General features: G+C 53.2%; 1 protein-coding gene across 1 annotated transcript; it reads right to left on the bottom strand.

The window, feature by feature from the left end:
- Nucleotides 1-2,347: 2,347 nt before the first annotated feature.
- Nucleotides 2,348-20,026, bottom strand: LOC118854025 (toll interacting protein; the record flags this gene model as incomplete). Its single annotated transcript, XM_036764332.1, is given in 4 exon segments — nt 2,348-2,500; nt 7,849-8,031; nt 11,982-12,131; nt 19,865-20,026. Coding segments are annotated over 4 exon segments (519 nt in total), but the record flags the coding sequence as incomplete, so codon positions are not given.
- Nucleotides 20,027-21,826: the final 1,800 nt, after the last annotated feature.

The raw sequence follows: 21,826 nt of genomic DNA, 5'->3' as shown, positions 1-21,826 counted from the left end.
GAGAGGAGAGGAGGAAGAGAGAGAGAGGAGGAGAGAGAGAGAGGAGAGAGAGAGAGAGAGAGAGAGAGAGAGAGAGAGAGAGAGATGCACCAACATCCGGGTTTTCAAAGCCAGGGGCTCTTCAACAGCTACCCACAGTCTCATCTGGCTAGATCACATAAACACTCTTCCCATGAGTGAGCCCCAAAGCAAAATGCTAAGCTCTGAATATATATATATACTTCTTCAAGGTCAGAGGGCATCACAACCCTCGTGACCCAGGTTCATGTGACTTAAGCAGGTCACATGGGCCTATTAATGGGTGGGAAAGATCTTCCCATCAAGCAAAAAATACATTAACAATACATATGAGAAAGGACAAGCAAGATGAAAAACCTGGGAAGAATTTCATGAACTGATGCAGACTGAAGCAAGCAGAACCAGGAGAACACTGTGCACTGTAACAATCGTCTACTGTTTATGACTTACCTCTTCTCAGCAATACAATAATTCAGGACAATTCCGGAAGACTCACGATGGAAAAATGCTACCCACCTTCAGAGAAAGAACTGGTGGCGTCTGGGTACAGACTGAAGCAGCCTTTTTAAACTTAATTATTTTTGGTTTCTTTGATCTCCCTTCTTCTGCAACATGGCTAATGTGGAAATGCTTGGCACAACTGCACATGTATAACTGATATCAAACTGCTTGCCTTCTCAAGGAGCGGGGAACGGAGGGAGGAAAAGAAAGAGGGAATATGAAATGCTACATTTTCTTAAAAAGAATGCTAAAATTTTTGTTTATGTGCAACTGAGAAAAAATAAAATAAAAAGTTTCTTTTAAAAAGTCTAAAACCAGAACAGCTTTTCAGCCAATAGAAGAGTTCACTGTCCCTGGGATGCAGAGTAACCAGATATAGGAGACCCCTCATCTCAGCCCAATAGCGCTTCCTGGCCTAATAAAATCAGCCATGATTTTCAGAGCTGCCAAGAGCATTCCAAGCAACAAGTGCAAAGTCAGGCTCTTGGGAAGGGAGGCTGAGCATGTGGCTCAGAAGAGACCAGCTAGGTCGCTGCTGCTCCAACTTTCCAGACCCTCCAACTCTAGGGCAGAAAGCTCTCAGCGACAGGCAGCATGAACAAAACAGAAAATGCCAGTTACTGGGCAGCTGGACTGGGGGAGGGGTTTCAGCCTCGAAGCCTCTTCTCCTTCTGCTGCCCCCTCCTACCACCCACACCCCATTCAGCAGGAGACACGAGTCAATATGTGTTTCACCCTTGGGAAGCCCTTGTCAATGAGATGCCAGCTTCCCTGATGACTGACCCTGAGACAAAGCCAGTGTCTGGGGGACACGTGGGGCGTACTCCTGGTGAGCCAATGGATTATGAGGCAGTGGGGAGCCTGCTGGGTATGGACTGGCTACAGCCCATTATGGAAAAAGAAATTTCATGACCCATCCAGAGGGGCTCTTCTTGTAGCAAGGTCAAGGTAGAATGCTGAATGGCCACCCATTCACCGTGAGTCCCTGAGGACAGGGCTTGCCTTCTGCCCCTTCTCATATACTTTGGGCTGAGCGCAGTGTCTGGCATATAGTAGGTGCTTAATAAATGTTTACTAGCTGACCATCCCTGTGCTTGCCTACACCAAGAAGGCCAACTCCAACACTGATAGCAAGGATGCCTCTGACTTGCTCTCCTTCACTAAATCTGGAAACCAAAGCCAGAAACCAACCATAGTGTGGAGAGAAGCCTGTCACAACCAGGCCGACCATCCAGCTTCTTGGGGACTCTTGTCAGCTTGGGCCTTTTTTCTCAGAAATCCACAGTGCTGCTGAATGCTAACGGATCAAGGACGAGACAGAGTTGGCTTATCATAAACTCAAAGGCAAAAACGCCTTGGTGGGACATCTGGTCACATCTGAAGGCGGGGAAGGTCACAGGGTCAACACAATACAGAAAGTGCCCATCTTCAGGGAAGGAACAAGGAAGGTGGAAAACCAGCTCTGTTTGCGGAGGGCCAAGAGGAGTCATCCGGGTTTATGTCACTTGGGGGAACCGAATGAAACTTCGCTTACTTCACTAATCTGTGGCAGGCAGCGTGTGAACCACTGAAGACACAGAGACGGAAGGCAGGGGCTCAGTCCACGCCCGCAGCCTCTCCAGTCAGGCTACTTGAAGTCAGTGCTTCAGTCCTGACATTTGTTAGTCTGCTTTTAAAGGGAAAATCTGACACTGATCCACATCACAAGTAATACGATTCCTGGGCAGAGCAGAGGAGCAGGACAGACACCCCAGCTATGAGGACCACTGTGCCGCATTCCGCCCCTCCATCTGAAATGCCTCCCACCACAGCCCCACCCCCCACTTACCGTGTAGGACATGACCAAGTTAATCATTCCTTCTTTGTCATCGCCCTGTCTTCCACTTAAGCTGTACCATTCATCCTCCACCTTCCCTTGCTTGAGAGATTCGGGAATTGTAATGTGAGTCCAAGCGATGCGGTCGTCCATGGAGAAGGCTCGCTGGGGAGAACAAGCAGGAGGGAGAGGTGAGTACAAGTGTGACTGGGTCTCCCATCAGGACAAGAGCAGACAGGCGCTGCCAAGCTCCAGGAGGGATTCAGGGTGGCTCCCCAGGGGCACAGGATGCGCTTGGGGTGGGGGGCAAAGCCACAGCAGCTCCTGGCCGTGGCCATCCGTAACTAACAAGTCACCCCAGTCCCCTCACATCTTGGGGACAAGTTCAGCAGAGAGACAAGCGGGAGATCTGGGCAGATCTCCCGGAGCCCTGAAGCGTGGCTGGGAAGAAGAGATGCTCATTCTGGGCAGTGAGGGAGGCCCTTCCCAGCTGGGTGTGAGCCCAAGCACACCACTTACCCTTTCTCAGTCTCTGTTTCCTCATCTGTACGATGGAGATAGTGAAAGCAGCCCCTCAAATGGAAAGCTTCAAAGGGCTATGCAGACTTAGTTACTATCCTCATGTGACTTCACCCCAGGCAACACGCTCCTCCTCACTACACATGGAGGTGGCTTTTGTAGTTCTCACAGCTAACTAACTTAAGCTGTCACGAAGACCTCAGAATAGAGACAGGGCTCTGGGTTACTAGTTACGCTTTTGGGGAGTGATGCTTCCTCTAAAAACACCCCAAAACTCCAGAACCATGGGATGGGGAGGTGCCACCCCAGAGTGCTTTGAGATGGCACTTCTTTGATCGGATTTGAGATTCGTCTATTCTGTTTCCAGGGAAGCCAAGAAAACAGAACCAGGGAGAAGCCAGTGAGTTCCACCTTACTCCTCCAAACAGAACCAGAAAACACACATGACTTAACAGCCACGACCATAAGGAGCAGAGAGCCTGGAATGCACTATCCTAAAAGGCAGAGGATCTAGACTTGATACCAAGAATAACCTGCCAACAAACTGCGCATAATCACAGGGTGAAAAAATGGACATTTAAGGAAACAGAGGAATCCCAAGCATTCCCGCTGAAAAGCCCAGAGCTGTGGAGAAACTCTGAAATTCAAACATGGGACTGAAGAGAAACATAAAAAGGTCAGCATGAATGAACAGTGAGAAAGGACCAAACAAAGATAAACTGCTCACCATATGTCCCCTCTAAATGCACCACCACCAAGGCTCACGGAGGAAGTCCAGTTAGACGAGGCTCAGGAGTAATTCTGTTAGGTCTTGATGAACTTTAGTGGAGAGTGGGAAGAGGGAGAAGGGGAATACACAGTGCGGCGGGGGGGCGGCAAAGAGAAGGTTAGGGAAATTTATCCCACATAATCAGGGTGCACAAGTGGACATCTACACAGAGGAGGAGGAGGTAGGAAATAGCAGCTTAACACTTGAACCTCTCCTCTGAACTGGTCAAAAGAAGGAAGCACACACATACACCCCAAAGAATGTTTTACCCAAGGGGAAACAGGAGTAGAAAGGGAGAAGGGGGAAGCGAGAGTGAGGGTGTATTAAGGGAGGGGTGAGTCCTAAGCAAGTACAAAAATACTGACAGCTTTTTTTGAGGTGGTGAAGAATGGGAATGTGACGGGTGCCCATAAATCGGGGCGTAGCTGAACAAGTTATAGACTATTTTTTTTGTTTTGGGTTTTTTTTTTTAGCAGGGCATTTGGGTAGTTATAGACTATTAATGTTAGGGAATATGACCATGCTGCAATGAATGATGAAGAAGATTGATCAGAGAAACTTGGGAAGATTTATGGGAACTATGAAAACACTACGGTAAAGACAATCTACTTTACGGAACTGGGACCTTTGATCCACAGAAGAACCAAGCACAATCCCAGAGGCCTCATGCTGAACTCTGCCACCTACTTCCCGACAGAGAGGAGCAGGACTCGGGGTGGTGAATGAGACGCGCCATTTTGGACACGGTCAGAGCAGAAATATGACCATACATGTTTATAAGTGGGGTTTTGGTTTTTTTCATTCTCAATTGGACACATGGGGGAGAGAGGATTTTTCCTGACTGAAAAAAGTGAAGCATAATTTGAAGACAAAAACAAAACCAGCTGCGTCTCCCCTTCGAACATCGTTTCCAGCCTCTGACCATTGCCTGGCTGTAGGCCAGGAGTCAGGTACTTAACGTGTCCAGTTTGGATGTCCGATATTTGCCATAAATATCCCTAACCTGGTGCTGCTCTTCTCTAAATCATGTTTTCTCTGCTTTAGTCAAACAATCCACCTCGCCTGTAACTGCTTCTATGCGTCAAAATAAAAGCATTCAACTTCTTCCACAAGTCAGAGAAACGCTTCATTCCATTTTCTTTTCCAGGTTGTGTATGTGGACACATTTTAATCAGCCTGAAGGGTGTGAGGTGGAATCTGAGTTGCTTTAATCGGCATTTCTCTAATTGGCACTCTGGAGCATTTGTTCATGTTTGCTGACTCAGTGAGTTAGCCGACAGGCATTTACGAAGCACCTACTATGTGCAAAGCACTGTATGGAAGTGCCAGGGATACAAAAAAAGAAAAGGTCAAGGATGGTCCTGGCTCCCAAAGGGCATACAACATATGCCAGCAAGGGAAGGCACACGCTCTTGGGAGGATCAGGAGAGGCTTCCTCCAGAAGGAAGCCTGGAGAACACCTGCAGCTGGAAGCATCACCTCACAAGGGTGCCAGGCAGGGTCGAGGGGCTGCCCTGGGTGTGGCAGGGGGTGGGCCAAGGCAGGAGAAGGCTAGAAAGGCCCATGAGTATCCTGGAGATGATAGGGAGCCTCTGGAGTTTGGGGGGGAACATGTTCCAACTTGTACTTCAGGAAGACCAATCTGTCGGTTAAGTGGAGATGGACTGGTGGGGAGGCAGACCCCCCAGAAGCTACTGCAGTGGTCCAGGCGTGAGAGCAGAAAGGCCTGCACCAGGGTGAGGAGAGGGCAGGGGAGAGAAGGGAGGTAATACCAACAAGTCCTGGCAGCTGACTGGATAAGATGCCACCTAGTTTGTAAGCCTGGGTGGCTGGGAGGAAGGCTATGCCTTCAACAGCAATGTGTAGGCTAAGAAGAGGTGAGGGCCCCTCGTGGTCAGAGGGTGTCGGAGGAGGAGCTGGCTAAGGAGACAGAGAAGGAGTGGTCAGAGAGGAAGGAGGAGAGCGAGGAGGGGTGGTCGGGGGAGAGTGTCCTGAAAACCCAGAGAAGAGAGTGACCACCAGAGGCCAAGAGAACGAGAACTGAGGAAAGGCCTCAGCAGTGGTCACTAAGGGGTTGTCTGTAATGGCACAGAGAGCAATTTCTCTTGGATGATGATGGGAAGTGGAGGCAGCTATGGCTGACCCTTCTCAAGTTTAGCCAGAGAAGGGAGAAAAGTCAGAATGGCAGCTAGTGGGAAGCGAGGGGAGAATGGGGTTTCTGAGGATGAGGGAGGCAAGGGTGTGTTTGCTGGCTGCAGATGGCTGGGAGGATGGGCGGAGGCAAAGGGTGTGGCAGACAGCACCTGGGTAAGGCTATGACTCAGGAGCTAGGACTCTCAGCTGAGGGGGCAGGGGGGAGCCAGGCTCTGGGAGCCCCACTATGGAGGGACAGTGAGGCGATGAGACTGAGAGGGCCCAGGTGAGGCATCGTCCGCACACGTCTCTGGGGAGTCCCGAGTACTGCCGATGATGGGAACGACCTAGGGCCGAGGGTTGGCCCGGCAAGGTTGGAGCCAGGATCCAGGGGAGAGAGACCTGAGGCCGGAGTAGACAGACTGTGGCTGAGAGCTCGGATTTCTTCCTTTGAAAACTGACTGCTCCAAGCCCAAAGCTCACAATCCATGGCTGCCCAACGGCCTGATCTAGCTTGGCTGTGAGAGATGCTGACAGGGCTTTTTCCCATCCCTACTGCCCAAACATACCTGCAGTGGTTTTATTTGTGCAAACCCTTTTTAACTTTATGTGATAAAAAAAGTGTGCATTTTCTCTTCTTCTGGACTAAAACAGACTGGTTTGTTTTTAAGGAGCATGACCCTGGGAGGCAGGCCTCCCAGTTCTAATGCACACGAGCTGTGGAACTGTGACAAAATCAGCCCCTTCCCCACTCTGAGCCTCAGGCTCCCCATCTGTAAAGTGAAGCATGCTGGGGCCAGTGGGCAGGCAGCAACTCCTCTTCAGCCACTGGGATGTGTCCAGCCCCGAGGCTGAGTGCTAGATGTGTGACCTGCTCTCACTTGCCCCCCTTCTCTGGCTCACGAGACCTTGGACATCCTCTGACCATGGCCCCTATCCAAACAGCACTAATGTGCCCGAGCAGCAATCAAACCTGCCAAGCACCAGAAGACTGGACATGAGCTTGTACCCACTGTTTCTGGAATGTCCAGAGCTCAGGGTGTCCCCTAGAGTCCCTGTGAGGACGTATGTGTGGGCACCAGCTTAGACAAAATCTTGTGCTAGCCCAGGCCCCTCCTGGCTCTGAAGTCCAAACATGCCCCAGGCCAATTTGGCCAGTGCCATAGAATTTGGGAAGAAGGAAGCCCCTGCAGGACGTCCACTTCCACTGCCTCCCTCACCGTAAAGCTCATAACGGACTCTCATGGGAGAGAAAGCCTCAGCTTCCTTATCTGTGAAAAAGCCCAGAGCTGTTGGGAAAGTGCTTCCTGAAGACGGTCCAGAGGGTCAGCCACTAACTCTAACCATGCCAGGTCGTGGCCTGAGTGAGCCATGACCCACCTGTCCAGAGTCTGTGTCCCAAACCAAGGAAAGAGACTAATGGTCACAAGCTGTGCACACAGAAGCCTCCCGGGATGGGGCTGGTCCGAGTCTGCAGGGACCCTAAACACTGCCCCACTTCCGACCCACCTGGGCCCCAACACAAACACACATACCCCACACACACTCCCACACTTACACACTCCCCCTCACATACACACTCCCACACATACATATCACACGCACACATACATATACACACACGGCCCACCCTGCTGCTCTGTGGTTCACCCCCCTCAAGGGGAAGGGGCATTTATCCAGCACTTTCTCTGCTCTGGCTGTTCCCCCCTCCAGGCCTTCCCCTCTCTTGGTCCAGCTCCCACCTCCAACCCTTTGCCATTCCCAGGGCCAGCCACAAGAAGGAGGCTATGTGCAGACGGCCAGGGAGGCCGAGAACCTTCACCCCAATCCCGACTCTGGCTCTTCCCTATGAAGAGGCTGTACTAGCTGGTCTGAGGACCCTCCCAGCAGGGCAATAAGGGTCCAGGGCAGGGGATTTCTGGTCCTCTTCATTCATCAATGATCCTCACAGCCCCCACTCAGGCCCTCCCTCCAGAGGCTCCCTCCTCACACCTACAACCTGTCTGGGGAAGGGAGCCTGGGAAGCCTGGCCAAGGGGAATAAGGGAGCCATCTTCCCTGGTGCTGTCAGGACCGGGCTTCGTTGATCTCACCTCATCAAAGATCTCCAGGTAAAAAGAGTCGACGCCAGGGGGCACCGTGCACTGAATCACTTTATTCCATCGAGGGTTCTTGGCGCCATTGTGGGCAGTGGCTGTTTCATAGACGGCGTAGCCCAGCCGGATGCGACAGTAAGGATCCATTCGGGTCACGCCATAGTTCTTCGCCAACTTTGCCTAGGAGAAAACCAAGTCAGGGAAAGGGGTGAGGGCCTGGAAGCACCTGCCAACCTCGGCATCTCCCCAGAATCGTCCTGCAGGATTCTTCAACCAAGGCCTAGATGTGGGGTCTTATTCTCACACTTTGCCCAGAGCAGGCCTGGGAGCTGCTCCTGGGGAGGAAAGAGCCAATGGTTTCCTCTGGGCTCCTGTTGACCCCGGAGCCACTGGCCCAGCTGGGGCTTGTGGAAAGCTTCAGCCATCCTGAAGGGGCACGGGCTGCCATGGCAGGTGGTGAGCTCCCCGTCCACAGAGGCCAAATGCCCCCTGGCAGGGGGGGACCCCAATTCTCAAGTGGTGCCTATCACGTATACATGGTTACCCTCAAACAGAACACTAAGAGAGGAAGAGGAAGGAAGATGATCATTTCATCCGCGGACGGGGCCACTAAAAACTGTACGACACCATGCTTCTGGGACAGAGGAAAGCAGTCCCAGAAAACAGTGCCTGACCTCACAATTACTACTGAGGCCCATCCAGCTCTCACCTCCCAGAAACGAGAGGGCACATGAAGGTGGTGGGCACGCAGCAGAGACCAATCACAGCTTTCTCATTTCTCAATTAGCTGAACCACAGGAAGAAGCCACAGTGCTGACAGCTTGACTGGGGGAAAAATGAATTCAAGAGACATAAACCCAGCACTCCTCCTCCTCCTCCTCCATCAGGGTCACCCGGACTGCCCCACAGCCACAAACTCATGTCTCCTGTGCCTCAATACCCTCCCAACCCCTGGGGGCCATCACCTGCTGTGGGTGCAGCCTTGGGGCACCTGGGCCTTGCCGGCAGCCAGGGAGCTGTGCCTCCTTTTATGGCTGGTTCCTCCAATTAGAGTGGGAACCCCTGAAGGAATGTATGGCTGATCCCGCCCTCTCTGAAGTGGGAAGAGCAGAAGTCACACTCCAGATGTCCATTCCTGACCTAGGATGACCTGAATACTCCAGGCATGTCCATCTCCAAATGGCCTCTGCTGAGAGGTCTAGTGCCTGCCATCAGGGCGTGTCCTGGGGGTGGATGGAGTAGCCCCCTCACCTTCCTCACTTAAGAACCCACATGTGGTGGAAGAGACTTGTTTTAGATCTTAACTGTCCTCCAATCCAGCTGAGTTTTTATCTTCTAGACTAGGAGTGGAGAATCCCAAGACATTCATTCACATGAGCCCCCTTTATGGGGAGCCTTGGTGATGTGGCAATGAGCCTTCCTACCAGTACTGCCCCAGTCTGGGAGGATGGCCACAAAGACAGAAGGGGGAAGCCCTGGCCTCCAGGGACAGAAGTACTAACCAGAAGCAGGAAAGTCCAGCAGGCAGTTCCACTGAATAGAAACATTTAGATAAGGCAGTGGATACAAGTGGTGAGACTTTATTTAAAAAATATATTTCAACTTCCAGAACCAGATGGATCTACAAGGGACTTCTACCCCACATTTAGAGAAGAATTAACTTCAATTTTACATGAAAATGTCTGCAAGGATAGGAAGAAATGGCACCTTTTAAAGTTCCTTCTACAAGACAAATCTAGTCCCGATGCCTCAATCAGGGAGAGATAAATCACCAAAGAAAACTAAAGACATAAAAGAATAAAAAGTATTGAATAAATCAGTAAAGAAGCCACAGCAGCATACACAAATATCGAAGCCCATGAGACAAGCTGCATTTACTCCAGGAAGACTGTTGTTGTTCACGCGTGTGTCCATCTCTTCCCAACACCACCGGGGGTTTTCCTGGCAGAAACTGAAGCGGTTTGCCATTTCCTTCTTCAGCTCGTGACAGATGAGGAAACTAAGGCAAGCAGGGTTAAGTGACTGGCCCAGGGTCACACAGCTAGTAAGTATCTGAGGCCAAATTTTAACTCAAGAGTTTTCCTGATTCCAGGACTGGTGCTCTGTGACCTGCACCACCTCACTGCCAGAAAATGAGGAAAACTATCAACAGAACTGGCCATATTAAAAATAAAACCAACACAAATCCTAAGCATAATATACTAATAGATGCAGAAAAGGCATTTTACCAAACATAACACCCTCTATCTACTAGAAAGCACGGGAAGAAGTGGAATTTTGTTTCCTGCGGTCAGCGGTCTTGATGTAAAATCAAAGGCTATAATTATTGGTAAAGGAACAGTAGCAGAGGCTGTCCTCCCAGACTGCGGGCAGAAAGGTCCACTGTGACCAGCAGGATCTGATAGAATTAGAGAGAATAATGCAAGAAAAGCATATAAATTGAGGGAATAAGCACAGGTAGGCGTGCGTGCGTGCGTGTGTGTGTGTGTGTGTAAAATTTTACTTTACGACATAGCACGCACACACACACACACACACACACATACACACAGAGACATCTATGTCGTAAAGTAAAATTTGCTTTTGGCAAATGACAGAGAGTGGAGAGTCACCTAAAACTACAAGTAGCAGGAAAAGAAATACTCCCCCACCTCCCAATCCTCCACATTTCTGTAGCTGGTACTTTCAGGAGGCCTATGAGCTCCGAGAAGAGGAGGGGACGAAGGAAGGCACCACAGGCATAAGGCACAACCAGTGCAGAAGCATGGTGCCTGGAGATGGAACATCTCGTTCTGAAACAGCCAAGTCAGCAGCCGAGGTGAGATATCCAACACACACACACTTGGGAAAGCACCCTCCTTTCCTATCTAATCCTCTCTTCTGTTCATTTTTTTCTGGACTGAAATGTTCCCATCTGATTCTTCAATTCACAAGAAAAAAACAAACTAATTTATTCAGGGAGGGAGTGAGCCAGAGAAGGGGTCAGGTGAGCTTTCACAATGTGTCTCTATAGCAGCTCCTGCCTTTCCCACCAAACAGCGGAGGCCGTCTGTGGGTTCTCCAGAGCCCTGCCGCCACATGGCTTCCTTCCAGGAGAGGCCCTACGGTCTACGTCAAGAGCCCACAAGATTCGGTGATCAACCCCCCCCCCCTCCCCCCCCCCCCCCGCCAAGGACTCTCCCAGGCTAGAGAACCCAAGGAGACCCAGGCTCCCTGAAGATGTGTGCCCATGATGGAGGATGCCCGGGGCAGGGACCACATAGATTCCCCAGATTCACCGACTTGCACAGTCATTGTGCCAACTGCTTCCAACCCCCAAACCATTATCAGACAAACCTCTCAATCCTATTCCAGGTGAAAATAAAACCATTCCATTAACAATCCATAGAGGAAAACCTGAGAGGAGGGGAATGCCTACACTCCAGGCAGGAACATGCAGATGGACAGAAAGGTTCCCCCAGGCACCCCAGCACACCTCCCCCCTTTAAATTCAATGTTCTTGAGACCTTTGGCACAGCCACCACCTCCAAGGAGCCCACGGAGTAGTGTCATGTGTGTAGTGAGTGGGCGGAAGGAGGCTACATCCTCCTTGGGACAGTGATCTAGACATGAGGGGCGCCACTGAGAAAACATGGCAGGTCCTCAACAAGTGTGCGGGATCCCCGATGGACAGCCAGCGGGCATGCTGCCCACTTCTATCCTCTGTGGATGGCGAGCCCAGGCCACAGAGAACAGGATCCCTGGGATGTGGAAAGCACCTGTCGACTGAAGTGGGGCAGCCTGCCCTTAGCTGTGACCTCTCACCACTCTCAAGACAGCCAGGGGCAACATTCACCAGGGTGAAAGCTTTGTCTTCTTTCCACTGTCCAAAGAGGGTTTCCAACATAAACTCTCAGACACAAAAAAGACAAATCACTCCCGTACACACAAAGGAATCATTTCACGCTGGCCATCTGGACAGCTGACCTTGCGGTGAATTTTTCAGTGGAAAGGCTGAAGCCCTCTCCCACACTCCCATGTGTGCTCAGGGGAGCACCTCCTCATCCTGGGGCCCGCCACAGCACCCTCCTCCTGACCGCCTGCCATCCTACACTCGGGGCAGACCCCGACGGAGGCAGGGAAACCAGTACCTGCACCACGGTGATGCTGAGTCGGCCCACGGTGTTCAGGGCTCCACCGTACTGCAGCTGCTGCGCTGCCTGGGCATCCAGCTGGATCTGCTGCTGCTGCTGTGTGGGGGTGATGCGCAGAAAGTCTTGGGGCAGCTCACCGATGTAAACCTAGAGGAAGGAGGAGGGAGCCAGCTGAGCAGGGCCTTGGGTGCCTGGCAGCAGAGGCCAGCCCGCCTCCGGGGCTGGGGGGGAGCCTCCACCTCTCTGGACAGCTCACAGGGCTGACAACTCTGTCCTGGCATCGAGGCATCCCCACTGGCCATCGAGGCTCACCTTGACCTCTTACAGAGGGCAGCCCTGGGGCACATGAAGACTGTACTCCCGAGACCTTGACATCTTCTCATCTCTCAGCTGAATGGCCTCATCGGGTCTCTCATCATCATGGCCACCCTTCCTTGGGACCCTCCAGCTAGTCAATCAATGCCCGGCTCCCAAAATTGGCCGAGAAGATTGGGGGAGGGCAGAGGACACCTTTCACCTCCCACTCCCACAAGCTCTGCATCTCCTATAGGAACCCAAGATGACAACTTTCTTATGGCTGGCTGCAAACCCATCACCTCGCCAAATCACATGGCACTCACAGTCTCCTCAAACCCCGACACTTGATTTCAGAACGAATGGGGAGGGGGAAGAGAATAAGCATTTATACAGAGTCTGCCCTGTGCCCAGACCTTTACAAATACGATCTCATTTGACTTCCCTCTCTCTTCTCTCTGTCTCTGTGTGTCTCTCTTCTCCACTTCACCGCCCCCCCCCCCACCCCATCCCTAGCCTTTCTGATCTCACACTTGGGATGTTGAGGGTTTTGTCCCCGAGTGCCAGACTGTATTTATTTATCTGTACTGAATTTAATCTCATGACATCTGGCTCAAGGCTCTAGATTCTCAGGGTCCTTCCTTCTGGCTCCTGACTCTCTGACTCTCTCATCCCCGGCATTCAGGATGTCTCCAAGCTCTGTGCCAGCTGTTCACTGGGTAAATGTGCCATATACACCTTGGATAAAAACGGCAGACAGCGGGAACAGATCCCTGGGGCCTCCTCCCCTTGAGACCTCCTACCACAATGACAATGTACCATTTACAGCTATCCTGTGAGTATGGCCATGTAACCATCTCTCAATGTCTGACTGCACTGAAAAGGAGACAGAGAAAATACTACCTAGTTCCCTAAACATTTTGGGAATGCATTTTTTGTCTGTGCCAAAGTATTCATGGCTAGAGGGGACCCAGGTCATACTTGTTTGGTGAGTACCATGGCCAGTGGAGGTGTGCCCTGGTTATCTGACTGATGCCACAATGCCAGCAGCAAACCACCACACTGTCACACCAGCAGGCCCTTAGAAACCATTCAACCTGTGAAGCCTCTGGTGACTTGGGAATTTTTTCCCTATCTTTCAGATGAAGAAACGGAGGCCCAGAGAGATCAATGATTTCTTAAACATCCCAGAGGTGGATGATGACAACCCAAGAGCCTCCAGACCCGGCCACCCTAACGCCGTTCAGCAGGCTGGCTTTCATTCTGTCAGCCTCTCTTTGCCTGTCCAAGCAGAAGGCTGTCTGGCCATCAAAGAAAATGGAAAAGGCCCTATATGTACAATAACATTTATAGCAGCTCTCTTTGTGGTGGCAGAGAACTGGAAATTACAGGAATCCCCATCCCCTTGGGGAATGGCTGAACATGCTGTGGTGCATGACTGTGCTGTAAGAAATGACGAGCAGAATGATCCTTGGAAAAGCTGGAAAGACTCGCCTGAACTGATGCAAAGTGAGGCGAGCAGAACCAGGAGGACACTGTACCCGGTAACGGCAACATTGTAACAAGGACACCCTGGGATCCAAGACAATTCCAAAGGACTCACGATGAAAAACGCTGTCTGCCTCCAGAGAGAAAACTGATCAACTCCGAGTGCAGATTAAAGCGCACTATTTTTACCTCAATTTCTTGTTTTATTTTTAGGCTGTTTTCTTTCTGTTGTTCAGTCATTCAGTAATGTCTAATTTTGTGACCCCATTTGGGGTTTTCTTGGCAGAGATACTGGAGTGATTTGCCATTTCCTTCTCCAGCTCATTTTACAGATGAGGAAACTGAGGCAAGCAGGGTTATGTGACTTGCCTGAGGTCACACGGCTAGTCAGCGTCTGAGGCTAGATTTGAACTCAGAAGCTGAGTCTTCCTGACTCCAGGCCTGGCACGCAGCCCTGTGGTACCACCTAGCTGTCCCTGTAGCTAGGTATTTTCTTTTATGGCTAACACGTAAATGTGTTTTGCATGACTTTTGATATGAAATTGCTTGTCTTCTCAAGGAGAGAGGTGAAACAAGGGTGAGAGAGAGAGTTTGGGACTCAGATAGTTTTTAACAACAAATGTTAAAAAAATTGTTTACATATAATTGGGAAATATTTAATGAAATAAATAAAAATGTTCCAAAGGAAAAAAAAATTTCACTTCTTTTACAACATCCCCCACTAAGACCAACTGAAGCCCACTTCTCAGTGTGTCCCCTGAAGAAAGCATGAAGAAGATGGCAGCCGCAGGCCCAAGGCCCAGCTTCGGTTGGGGTCTGGACCCCAGGCCCATTTGTCAGACACAATTGAGCTCTCATAATCAGATGTGGGCACTTACGTAAACCTGCTCCTCCCCTCAGCGCAGTGCCAACATTCATGACCCCAAAAAGCCAAAGCTCAGGAAAGAAAGAACAATCAGGGCTGGCCCCTCTAGTGGCACCAGAGGACACCCCCAACTCAAGGCTGTGCAGATTCAATGTGCATCAGGAGCCAAGCACAAAGCTTTAGTTTAGAAAATCAGCCAAACTATTCAAAGGACTCAAAATGAAGGACAAACTCTAGAGCTACCAGCATCTTACACTGTGTTGGGAAATGAAAGGCTTCTTGGCTTCAGCAGCACTAGTGCTTCTTTTTTAAAAAGTACAAATGAGGAAAAATAAATTCTCTGTCACTGAAACCGAGGCCCAAGCAGCAGGCTGAAGCAGCCTGGGGTTCATCCATTAAGCCAGCAAGAAGTGTTTACCAAATCCTGGGAACGCTGGCCACACCATCATGGCGTCTGGCCTGGAAACAACAGAGCTTGAACCCCCTCCCCAACTATAATCCTTCCCTCTCTTTCTAAGTCTAGACTCCAAATTCACCTCCAAGAACCCTAGAAAGGAAGGGGCCTAGGAGGCCCAAACCGTCTGGTCCATGGAGACCATCCCTCAAAGGCAAACTCCTGCTGCCAGGGACGCCACCTTGGTTTGCTTCCTGGCTGTGTGGCTGGGCATGGGCTTCTCAATCAACAACATTTCATTAAACACCTGCTGCGTGCCAGACCCTGGCTTAGAGGCTAGAGGGATGAATACAAAGGAAGAACCAATTCCTTCTCACCAGGAGCTTCCATTTTCACGAGGAGAACATGGACATATGGATGTACACACAACCTAAATGTGCAGGGAATATACACACACACACACATGCTAAGCCTGTTCCAGTGAGGTGAATGGCCAGCCCCCAAAGGCACCAAGGAGCCAAGAGACCTGTGTGAGTGAGGAACAGAGAGGAGGCCAGTCTGAACAGGGTGGAAGCCACACCCAGAGAGGCTGGAAACTCTAGGAAGGCTTGGGGGGCACAGGGGGCCCTCACACCTTCCAAGTGTCCTCCCTTGGAGCTGTCACAAAACATGAGATCATGGCTGCTCAGTGCTCTGCCAATCCCAAAAAGCTACAGAAATTTCTTCTCCTGTTAATTCCTATTAGGACCAAGTAGTCCTGGGACCAGGGGTGGAACTGTGTGACTTTGCAAAGAGACATCTTGAGGTGGGAAGGCCAGAATCCCCCCCAGCGGGATGCCCAGTGATGGAGCCCGGGTGGCCTGGACGTGAACTGCACTGGCCAAGTTGTCCTAAACTCTCAGTTAAACTGAAACTGCCCAAAGTTTCACAAAACCCAAAGACTCAGCAGCTTGGACCTTCCTCCTTCTCACCAAATTGGTGTGTAACCGGGGACAAGGATGGCACCTGTGATGTCCTTCCAGTAGGGACCTTCCAGTAGGGACCTCCCTGATCAGTCCCAGAGGCAGGGCGGGAAACCAGGTCATTCCCTTTCCACTACAGGACCCAGCCTCTGGTTTAATGTGTCTTTTAAAACTACTCCAGGTTAGCAGGTGCCTGCCTGTACTCTTGGGGCATTGAGGACTCATGGGTATGCAGCCACCTGGTTTTCTTGTCACTAAAGTAGGCAAAAATGGGGGTGGGGTGGGGTAGGAGAATCCTGGAAAGTGAGCCCAACACAGCAGACCGAAACTAGAGAGGATCTGGGCAACGACAACAGGAAGTGAAGAGGACCAGGTACCCCAGATCACTTTGTCTTTTAGGAGGATCAAGACAAGAAGGTGACTTCAGCTCAGATGAAGGATACCAGCCAAAGGTGGTACTAGGGGGCTGTGGGAGGGACCACAGGGAGAGGCTGGTAGGAGGATGACTGAGGCCTTGGGCCACAAGGCTCCTTCTTCTCTTGGCCTGGTCAGCAAAATCAACATATGTGCCTCCAGTACTGGCTCATAGGTACAAAATTCGGGATTCCAAACCCAAGCTCATCAGCCTCCAAATCCTCCACCCACCCACCCCCAAGCTAGCCAGCACCTGGGGCTGAATGCCTAGAAGCTGAACCCTTACTATCCTTCTCATTCCCTGCCTTGGCCTCCCCTTTCCTGGCACCTGCCACTCCCCAGGCCCACCCTCTCCTAGGCACCCTACGCCCCACTGCCAGGTTAACATTCCTAATCCACATAGCACAGGAGGCCACTTCTCTGCCGAGGGCTTTCTCCTCCACACAGCTGCTGAGGCCTTCTCATGCCAGAACATCCCTCCACCACCCCAGCCTCCTCTCAGGGGGAAGGCGAGCAGCCAAGACCTCCATGCCATCCTCAGTCCCTCCTTTCAGCTCCGCCAATAGCAGCCCCTCCCTCTCGGGGCTGTCTCGAGGACCAAAGGAGATCCCTTCTGTATCCGCTTAGCAATGTGAGTCTGGCACACAGCTGACAATGTATCAATGTTAGCTATCACCACCATCTCAGGATGCCCATCCATTCCCGCAACGCTGCTGTCTCAGCCCCTCAGCCATTAACAGCTAGCACTTGTGTGGTCCCTGACCATCTGCGAAGCTCGCTACACAATCATCTCATTCGGTCCTCACCACAACCCTGGGAGGGAGGGGCTGTTATCACCCCCATTTTACAGACAAGGAAATTGAGGCAGACAGGGTGAAGTGACTTGGTCAGGGTCACCCAGCCAGGAAGTATCTGGGGCTGGATTTGAACTCGGGTCTCCCTGACTTTGAGCCCAGTGCTCGGCCCTCGCTCCTTTCCTTTCCACGTTTTGGGTGTGGCTAAAAGGGCTCCCATGAATCTGTCACAATTTCTGTCTCTAACTTCCTCCAGGAGCCAAAGGGAAGGAACGCTTTAGCCATTTTTCTCGGAGGGTGAGCTCTTTTTTCACAGGAGCCAGCATTCTGGCCAAAGAGACAATGAGACCAAAGTCCTTTCCTGGGGTAGAACTGACATGGTTGTCACATGCTGGGGAATACCAAAACTCTCTTCATGTCCAGGGTCAGTGGGGAGGGCAGGAGGAGGGGGAAGTTTAGGAAGGGCCATATGGAGCCACTGGACGTTAGGAGGGGAGTGATATGGTCAGACCTGGGCTTCAGGAAAATCCCTTTGGTGGCTGAGTGGAGGATGGGCTGGAGGAGAGAGACTGAGGCAGGCATGAAGGGTGAGGGTCTGCACCATGGTGGGGGCACGGTCAGAGGAGAGGAGATACCACCAGAGGCCTTGGCAACACTTTTGATGCGGTGAGAGAGAGAGAAGTCTGGGATGGCACCTTGGCTGTGAATGTGGGCAACCAGAGGGAAGAGCAGTGAGTTAGGAAGACGGGAGGGTTTGGGGGGACTACAAGCAGTGAGTCCATAACCAAACCTCATACAACCCATCTGCAAACAGCACATCTAAGAGGGACATGGATCTCCATAGGCCTTCCAGTAGCTGACGGTTTGGGATGACAGCCTCTGGGGGTCCGGGACAGTACCCACTGAGCCCACAGCTCGGCTTCTTCCCGGAAGACTCGATTCTTGGAGAATGCCTGAGGAAATGCTGGGCATGAGCAGAGGTCACAAAAGGGGCAAGAAACCATTCTGGCTCCTTTCATCAGGCTGTGGGAGAGATCCTGGGCAAGTTGGAATTGGAGCGCTTTCTTCCCAGGCCGCCCCTGCCTCTCCTTGGGGAGACATGACCCCCTGAACCTGCTTGGCTCCTCACTCCAGTGCCCTGGGAAGGCCCAGGTTTCTGTCTGTCACAGCAGATGGAGTGCCCAGTCTGGAGTGACCTGAGTTCAAATCTGGCCTCAGATACTTCCTAGCTGTGTGACCTTGGACAAGTCACTTAACCCCCTTTGGCTTGGTTTCCTTACCTGTAAAATGAGCTGGAGAAGGAAATGGCAAACCAGTATCATTGGCCAGAAAACCCCAAACGGGGTCACGAAGAGCCAGACACGACTGAACAACAGCCCAGAGTCCTTCACCAGCTCACTTAGGTAAGGGTATGGGGGAGGAAGGTGGGATCCCTGGGAAAGGGGTCTCTCGGACAGAGGCAGGGCCCCTCCTGGAGACGCATCCCAGTAGACACACAGCGGCCGTCCACCTGAGGGGCCAGGACATCGCGGCGGGGGCTGCCAGCCTCCTCCCAGGAGGGGAATCGTAGCCCCCTTCGCAGAGCCCGGCAGGGAGGGGGGCGGGCTCATCCCAGCCAAAGAGCGCGGGGTCCGGGAGCGACCGCCTCCTTCCCACCTTCCCCTGCAGAGCAGAAGCTGCCCGACAGGTCTGGCACCGGGGCGGCCCCGACCGGGCCCGGACCAGGCAGCGCCACCTCCGCGTCCCCGAGCTCGAGCCCCGACCCAGATCCGATCGTCTTAGAGTCGGCCCCCGCGGTGCCTCCAGTCCAAGAAGCGGCCCGCTGACCAAGCCCGCCCGGAACCCTCGGGAGCGCCCCGAAGGCGCGGAGGGGCGGGGCGCCAGGGCCCCCCTTCGCCTCCAGGCCCCCAAGACGCACAAAACAAGGCGGCCTGAGCACCCACCGTGCGCCGGGCGCAGCGCCTACCCATCCCACGGTGGGGGGCCGGCCACCCGAAGTCACTCCTCTGCCTCTACACGGGGCACCCCAACAAGGGCTGGGTACAGAGCCTGCCACCGAAGACGCCAACATGGGGGGAGAAAGGTGGGATCCTGAGCTCGGTCAAGGGGAGAGGGGTCCCCGAGCCCGGCCCCTCCCAAGGACCTCTACACGGGGGAGGGGGTCCCAGAGCCCGGCCCCTCCCCACGGGACCCAAGGGGAGAGGGGTCCCAGAGCCCGGCCCCTCCCAAGGACCTCTACACGGGGGAGGGGGTCCCAGAGCCCGGCCCCTCCCCCACGGGACCCAAGGGGAGAGGGGTCCCAGAGCCCGGCCCCTCCCAAGGACCTCTACACGGGGGAGGGGGTCCCAGAGCCCGGCCCCTCCCCCACGGGACCCAAGGGGAGAGGGGTCCCAGAGCCCGGCCCCTCCCAAGGACCTCTACACGGGGGAGGGGGTCCCAGAGCCCGGCCCCTCCCCGACGGGACCCAAGGGGAGAGGGGTCCCAGAGCCCGGCCCCTCCCGAAGACCTCTACACGGCGGAAGGGGTCCAGAGCTCGGCCCCTCCCCGACGGGACCCGGCCCCTCCCCCCAGACACCCGCTGCAGGGGCCACCTAGGTTCGAGGCGTCCGTCCCAAGACCCTCCCCCCCGCAGCCCCTCCCTGGGGCCCCCGAGTGCTCCCCCGCCTTACCGGGCCCCGTTGGGTGCTGACAGTGGTCGCCATGGCCGCGTCACCCGCTCCCTGCCCGGGCCCCAGAGCCCAAACGCCGGCGCCTCCTCCTCTTCCTCCTCCCCGCTGCCGCCTCGGGCTAGTCAGCTGACTGACCGCCAGCCCGGCCCCGCCCCCAGCTCCGCCCCCGGTGCGCGGCGCGCCGGCGTACGTAAGGCCCGACCCAGCAACAGCCGGCGGGGGGCGGGGCAACTTCCGCTTCCGACCCCCTTTGAGTTCCGCCCCGCCCCCGGCGGAGCCCGGATGTTCCCGGTAGAGCTGCGCCTGCGCACTTCGTCGTCCTCGCGAATGCCTCCTGGCGGCCGTTCGGCGAACGCCCCGAACCCGGCCCGCCAGGGGCGTGGGTGGCCCGGGGAGGGGATGAGAGAGTAGGGGCCGTTGGCGGGGAGGGTGCGTGCAAGGAGCACAACGAGGGAGAATCTGGCCAGTCCCTTTTCCCTCTTCTCTGAAATACCTCCAGGGACGGGGAACTCCCCCTTCTTTCCAGGGCCTCCCTCTCCGCCTTAGGACGGCTCTCACCGTGGAGGTTCTAGCCACAGCTTCCCCCACGTGGGTGGAACCGCTACAGGTGCAGGCGACCCTCTTCCCTCCCTCAGTTTCCCGACTTTGCCATTTCCTGTAGTCGGGTAGTCGTGGAGATGCCAGGACTTCTCTTCGCCCACTCCCCGCCCACCGCCTGCGGTCTGCCCCTCTGAGGGCCTCCCCTTCAGTGCAAATGAGTCCTAGCTTGGACCGACAAATCCAGCCCTAACCGGTCTCTGCCTCAGTTCCATCCACAGGCATCTCAAACTAGGCTTGTCCAAAGCAGAACTTGTCACCCTCCCCCCAAACCTTCAGTCCGCAATACCCCCACTTTCTCAGTGCCCCAGGCTCCCAACCTAGGAGGCATCCTGAGTTCCTCACTCTCATCCCCAGAGCCAAGATGGTGCAGAGGCCTGTGCATTCTACCTCTCGTCAACTTCACCTCTGCAGCCTTTCTGGTCCATTTCACCTCTGCAGTGTCTCTGGTACATTTCACCTCTGCAGCCTTTCTGGTCCATTTCACCTATGCAGCCAACATCTCTGGTGCATTTCCCCTCTACAGTGTCTCTGGTTCATTTCACCTCTGCAGCACCTCTGGTGGATTTCACCTCTGAAGCATCTCTCCAACAAGCCCCCTTCTCTCTTCTAGCACGCAACCACCCAACCCCTCCTCATTCAAGCGCCTTTCCACTGCTAAATATTTCCTGTTTATCCTGTATAGAGCCTGCTTTGTATATGTTTCTCCCACACTAGACTGTAAGCTCTTCAAAGGCAGGGATCATCTTTTACTTCTTTTTGTGTCCCCCAGTGCTTGGCACAGTGACTGACACATAGTAGGGGCTTAAGAAATGTTAGCTTGGTTGGTGCAGACTCTCATCACCTCCGACGCACTATTGCAATAGCTGCCAGTGGGTCCGCCAGCCTCAAGTTTCTCTCCACTCCAAGCCATCCCTCTAAAGGGAGGGTCTGACCACATTACCACCCCTGTCCCACTCTGCCACTCCAGTGGCTCCCTATCGCCTCCAGATTCAGATAGAAAGCCCTTTGTTTTGTTATACCAGAAGCGAGTGAGACACTCCACAGAGTATAAGTTTTAAATGGAGAATTCATTAGCCGGCGGCCATCGGGGAATCATCCCAAATCAATGGCGTCGCAGTGAAGTGAAGGTGTAGTTTATATAGAGAATTTACATGCCAGATCACAGGGTGGTCTGGGGGTACAGGAACAAAGGTTCTGACAGATCACAGATTCTGACTGGTTATCGTTAAGTGGGATAGTCTTATCTATTGACATTTCTTGGAGGAGTCATGGAGCCCAGGGATGTTTGCTAGACTCCAAAAGGTCTGTATGCAAAACTGGGGTTTGTAGTTAGGGGCTGGGGGCAGGGTTTTTCTAGCAATA

This window comes from Trichosurus vulpecula, chromosome 6 (genome assembly GCF_011100635.1).
Source record: "Trichosurus vulpecula isolate mTriVul1 chromosome 6, mTriVul1.pri, whole genome shotgun sequence".
Lineage (NCBI taxonomy): Eukaryota > Metazoa > Chordata > Mammalia > Diprotodontia > Phalangeridae > Trichosurus > Trichosurus vulpecula.
The sequence above is the reverse complement of the archived record's forward strand: the minus strand, read 5'-3'. Positions and strand labels throughout refer to the sequence as shown.